Source organism: Gymnodraco acuticeps, unplaced genomic scaffold, assembly GCF_902827175.1.
Source record: "Gymnodraco acuticeps unplaced genomic scaffold, fGymAcu1.1, whole genome shotgun sequence".
NCBI classification, from domain to species: domain Eukaryota; kingdom Metazoa; phylum Chordata; class Actinopteri; order Perciformes; family Bathydraconidae; genus Gymnodraco; species Gymnodraco acuticeps.
In genome coordinates, this window is record NW_022991761.1 from 188,066 (window position 1) to 194,065 (window position 6,000).

The following is a 6,000-nucleotide window of genomic DNA, read 5'->3' on the forward strand; positions in this document are numbered from 1 at the left end:
GTGAAGAAAGCAGTGGCGAGCCGTCAGGGCCCTCTAAAATGTTTTTTCCGGCTCTGCCGTCGATAGGCGGTATTCTCCAGGAACTCCCGGAGATCATCGGAAAGGCAGCCGCCTAATGAGATCTCCCCGTTCCCCCGGTTCAGGAGAGCTCTCCTCCGGATGACCTAAAAAAGCTGCATAAGCGGCGCCAGCCTGTCGGTTAAAGGCAACAGGGCTCGTGGCATAAACCGGCTGTCTTTAAAAACCTGTCGGTTGATTAGACAGCACAGGTTTTTTTCCTCTGTCACAGATGTGCCTCCTACACACACCTCTGGTCATTCCTCAAGCGGGTTTGAGTGTGAACGCGCCTCAATGTCCGGTTTACGAGCCTTCTCCTAAACGGCGACATGATGAGAGCCGCTGTACAGCGTGTGGAGGTGCATAAACCAGCTGTTTTGAACCTGTCGGTTAACAGACAGCTGGGCTCGCCGTTTGAGCCGGCTGCTTCTAACCTGTCGGTTAGCAGGCAGCACGGTTTTTCCTCTGTCCCAGATGTGCCTACTACACACGGTCGTAATGAGCCGGCTGTTATTACGCACTGTGTGAATAGCACTGCACACACCTCCGCTCATTCCTCAGCAGGTTTGAGCATGAACGCGCCTCAATGTCCAGTTTACGAGCCTTCTCCTAAACAGAGACAGGATGAGAGCCAGTGTGAGATGCAGCGTGTGGAGGCCCCCTCGCAGCCTTCTCGGTCCGGGCCCCCCTTGGGTTGCTTCACGGACAACGGCGGCGAGGGCACTGACGTGGCTCGTCACCATGACAACCACAGCACATCCAGAGCATGTTCGTGCGCTCTCAGAGTATTACTCAGAGTGGCGGCGCGTGTGTTCGTTGGACAGATGGATAATAATAAGCAGCAAGGCCCTCTGGCTCTCCAAAATCGAGGTTCTTTCCGGGCCAACAACCGGGCTGAGTATGCTAAACTAGTGAGAGAGTCGCTGGCAACTACAACAAAATGAACATATTTGACCGTGATTTAATTGTAATACACGTTTCAAAATGATGCCGAAGTAACAACATACTGATACCGGTTAGTACAAACCATGAATTACTGCTTTGACAAGTCTGCAGACAGACGGCAGGCGAAAAACCCTTTTAAAATGCGTGTTTTCTGAATGGAGATTGGCTAAGCTAACGTTGTACATGCTCCGACGTCCACACTCACAGCAACGGCCTATACAGACATAAATAAACCAGCGACTGTATTCGCCATGACACAGGCAGTCTGTGGTTTGTACTTGCTTAACTTTTGTCTAGTTTCTGAACAGATATGAAGAGCTGTGAGCTCTGAGGGCTAACAGCTAACGGCTGATGTTGCTTTTGTGTTTCGCATTGAAGATGACGTCACGGCTCCGCCTACACTGCGTTACTATAGTTACTGCCCCAGGTACTAAACTGTAATAGAAACGCAGCATAAAGTGAGCCTGGCCTAACAAGGCCTAACTATACCGTACTAAGCCGAGCGAGGCCCTGCAGTGGAAAAGCGCCATAAGAGGGCGAAGCCTATACGAAATAGAACTGGGGTTACGTAATGTAACCCAGCTTCTATGAGTATAGGCGCAGCCCTCTATGGTTCGGGCCCCACTGGCTCCGCGAATAGCTGAAGAAAAGCTGTTTGTGTGGGAGCATATTGTCGGGCCTCCTTCCTATTTATGCGGAAGTGAGGCCGTAGGTGGGGCCCACGTCATAGGTGGGCGTGGATTAAGTCTGTCAGTGCTGCGCATGCGCAGTAGGATTACCCAATAGCGATAGCCTTAGAGGGCTGCGCCTATACTCATAGAAGCTGGGTTACAGTACGTAACCCCAGATTTTCAATGTGGGCCGCCGTGCCGACTTAATTCATTTGTAATTGTTACTTGGCTGTGGGTGCCCTGTCATGATAGGTGTTTATATAAATGGTGTTGTTTTGTGTGGAAGAGGATTGCTGTCATTGATGCGTTTTGCACCCCGGGCCGCTATTTTGATATTCCGCTGAAGTATACACTTTGACGTAATAACTCTTCTTTTTTCTTTTGAGGTAAGGGGGGGGGGGGGGTGGGGGGGGTCAGAGTGCCTAGGTATAAAAGTCACGGCTCACCACTGGAAGAAAACAAATGTACTGAACTGAACTGTAACTGAAGGGTTGGCTCCTTATCTCTCAACACAGATCTAAATCAAACTTTGCTCACATAAATACATGAAACAGAAATGTTTTATTTCCAGAAGGATTTTTATCATTTTTAACATAAAACGCATACAGGCAGACCTCTTATAGTGATTACGAATTAGCATTTCTGCAAACTGATTGACTAACTGTTTAAGCACCAGTTTTATTTCTGACTGAATTCAGGACACATTGTTTCAATGTTAAACAATTATTTGATGGTAAATCTTCCTGACTGTAGCGAGACACAAGTAGCCACGGTAGCTCAGTGGGTGGTCCTTGGCGAATGGTCGGTTGGAGGCAACAGAGTGGTGCAGTAATGAGTCCTAAAACCCGGAAAATACTTTCACCACTTCCTGCTCCCTCCCTTCTCGAATTCAAAGGTTTTTTTTATGTGTTTGTTGTTAGAAGCCTGAAATTAGGCTTAGATTTTTACGTTTTCTTCTACGACATAAAACACATGAGTATACACCCCACCCGGGAATGTCCGAAGCTCCTACGTATGTGTTATGAAAAACGCGGTTGCTAACAAGTGTCTAAATGAGACTACTAAACGTCATCACGGCATACATTAGCCTCTTTAGCTTAACGATGGAGGTGCTCAGCCATGTGACCGTGATTTGTAGTTTGTTTATAGTCTAACGTTGGGTTTCACTATAGATTGCATTTACGCAAAAAAATAAAATCATTGGCTTTTTGTTGAGGGAGCTCTTTGCGATGCTAACTTCCAGGTCGGCCCACTGTACAAAAATACTTCATCACTGCACCACTCTATACGGTCTTCTTTTAATAGAATTTGCATTTACATATTCACATCACATTAGTTGTCTGTAAACGTTCACACTCCATCCATCAATCTACAATGACATTTCATATAGAGCCCTCACTTAATAAACTGGTATTCTACAGTTATGGTTAATCAATCAATTATATATCAAGGGTATTTATGCAGACACTGGAAAATCACAACATGAACATCTTCGTGTGTGTGTGTGTGTGTGTGTGTGTGTGTGTGTGTGTGTGTGTGTGTGTGTGTGTGTGTGTGTGTGTGTGTGTGTGTGCGCGCGTGTGTGTGTGTGTGTGTGTGTGTGTCACTCCATTGCCTCCTCTTCTTCGCTGTAGTCGCTGAGAGGAAACTCACGACTCTCGTTCTGTGTGTTGTAGGTCCTGTGCATCACACACTCCTGGTCAATAATGGCCTGCAACACACACACACACATGTTCACACACACACAGTTGATCAGTGGACCTACCTGCATGTCAGTGTAATTTGTGTGTAATAGAGAGGTGATTAAGTATAAATGTTTCCTCTGCAGCTTTAAAGGCAGCTGCTTCTGATCTGTGATGATCGGTCTAATCACTGTGTAATGACTTCACACACACAAAGTCTTTGGCTGCAACATCACAGAGACATACACACTTCCTGCTGTTTTGTCACAACCTGCCGTGTGTGTGTGTGTGTGTGTGTGTGTGTGTGTGTGTGTGTGTGTGTGTGTGTGTGTGTGTGTGTGTGTGTGTGTGTGTGTGTGTGTGTGTGTGTGTGTGTGTGTGTGTGTGTGTGTGTGTGTGTGTGTGTGTGTGATTTGGTGTTGTTGGCACAGAGAGTTTTGGGGAATCTGTTCAGGATGCACCATGTTAAACCTTGACTCTCTTTTGGCTATAGTATCTAAAAGAAAGCTTAGTGAGAATTTACCAATCTTTTTCAACTCTACCACAACCAGGCTTGGGGTGTAATGGATTACATAACCTGGAAACAGAAAAGGTTAACCGTATTCCCTTACAGTTACATTAAAAAGATATTCAGAGTTGAGCACATTTAAAAAAATGTGGGAGTACTTCAGTAAATAACCTGCGTACTGAGTACGGTGTGTCTCATTAAGATGTGTTGTGCTTTTTAAGTGATTTAGATTGTGCTGTTTGAATCAAATGTACTGTATCATTTGGAAAAAGGTTTCACACCTGTGGTTTTGCTCACTGGTTTAACTTTTATATCGATATTTACCATTTTTTCCTCTTTGACTGCAGGGTTACGTAACAGGAAGCAGAGTGGCGCGTACAGGATGTTGATCACCCCGATAAACACCATGAGGCAGGGGAAACCCACCACCTGAACCAGAGCGCCCCCTGTGGATGGTCCTGGATCAGCAGCAGACAGAGACCTTTAATTATCATTATCATCAGAATATTCATATCTTTGTCCAACTCATGTGAAAAACTCTTTTGACAGCAATATCTTTATTTTCTTTAAAATACATTCAGAAAACAATGGAGAAAATGATTTAATTTAGTGAAGTTTGGGTTTATATATTTCTGTTTTGTTATATTCATATATTTCACTACTTGTTAGTATTGTTATACTCAAAGAGATACTTCAACACGATGTATATTTAAAGTTAAAGTTGTCTGTGTGTGTGTGTGTGTGTGTGTGTGTGTGTGTGTGTGTGTGTGTGTGTGTGTGTGTGTGTGTGTGTGTGTGTGTATGTGTGTGTGTGTGTGTGTGTGTGTGTGTGTGTGTGTGTGTGTGTGTGTGTGTGTGTGTGTGTGTGTGTGTGTGTGTATGTGTGTGTGTGTGTGTGTGTGTGTGTGTGTGTGTGTGTGTGTGTGTCTGTGTTACCAATAGCGAACCCCAGACACAGCGCCACGTCTGCGATGGCATAGATGCTGCCGTAGACGGAGGCGTGACGGATGTCAACCAGGTAACCCATGATGGCCATCATGGAGGTGTCCACCATACCTGCAGGAGAAAAACATTCATCTCACCAACTAACAATCAGAAAAGAGTTTCCACATTTACTATAATTACAAATCAAGTCTGCATTAGTTAACGTGCACACACATTCAATATGTGTGATTTAATGAGATAATGAGCTGTTTTTATTATCACCTATAGCGAAGCCCAAACCTCCGTTAGGTCCAATCAGGCCATAGATACTGGTGGCAAAAGGAACCTGATGCACAAACACACACACACATATTAGCAGTTCTGGTTCAGTAAGTTATGGCACATTAGTTAAATTGGTTGTTTTTAACATTAAAGGTGGGGTAGGTAAGTTTCAGAAACCGGCTCGAGTGCACTAAAATTTGAAAGTACACAGCCGAAAAGAATCCGCCCCTTCCTTCAGACTTCCTAACAGAGCAACACACACTCCAACACACATGAACGCGCACATGACGTCAGCAGACTGGTGAAAGTGGCCGCCTGTTGCTGGCGAGTCATTGAAGTACTGCTGCAATGCACGCCCAGTGAGGGCACGCCCAATGACGGCACGAGATACATTTGTGCGTGCAGGAGATGGAAGGCTGACAGACAGGGCGGCAATCCAATCCGTTTAGCCGGGCCAGCTAAACGGATTGGTTGTACTTTTTACAGAACTACTGCTTCAAACAGGTGACATTTTTTTATGGAATTTTTGTCAAAGCACTTAAGATATTCATTGCTATCGGGATGTTAAGAGCATTCCATGGAATATAACAAAAAGTGTATCTCGAGCCGGTTTCTGAAACTTACCTACCCCACCTTTAAGTTTGATACCTGGTAATGAGAACTGTGAAGAATTGTATAAAATGACATATGTTCTGTTTAAATACATGTGTTCCTGTAACAATGGCTGAATCAATGATGGGTGGAAGAACAGGCTATTATATTGATAAATGAATGGTATACTTACACACAGCAGACTGATGCCAATGATAAACATCCCTATCATGGAGCAGAGCCACCTGGAGACACAGAACACATCAGCCATCTGTTACACCTGCAGGTTTACTGGAGGTCTTCAGGTCAGGTCTGAACAGGACTCAGACTCTCCATAAAA

General features: G+C 44.9%; 1 protein-coding gene across 1 annotated transcript in view; it reads right to left on the minus strand.

Annotated features, from left to right (window-relative positions):
- Nucleotides 1-3,199: 3,199 nt before the first annotated feature.
- The window catches only part of LOC117535007 (chromaffin granule amine transporter), a 9,611-nt gene continuing 6,810 nt past the window's right edge, over nucleotides 3,200-6,000 (minus strand). Inside the window, exons 12-16 of the mRNA XM_034199322.1 lie at nucleotides 5,854-5,905; nucleotides 5,070-5,133; nucleotides 4,800-4,919; nucleotides 4,188-4,321; nucleotides 3,200-3,384 (exon numbers count right to left, since the gene is read on the minus strand). Coding sequence (XP_034055213.1) covers nucleotides 3,277-3,384; nucleotides 4,188-4,321; nucleotides 4,800-4,919; nucleotides 5,070-5,133; nucleotides 5,854-5,905 — 478 coding nt within the window. The 3' untranslated portion in view covers nucleotides 3,200-3,276. The remainder of the gene's footprint in view (nucleotides 3,385-4,187; nucleotides 4,322-4,799; nucleotides 4,920-5,069; nucleotides 5,134-5,853; nucleotides 5,906-6,000) is intronic.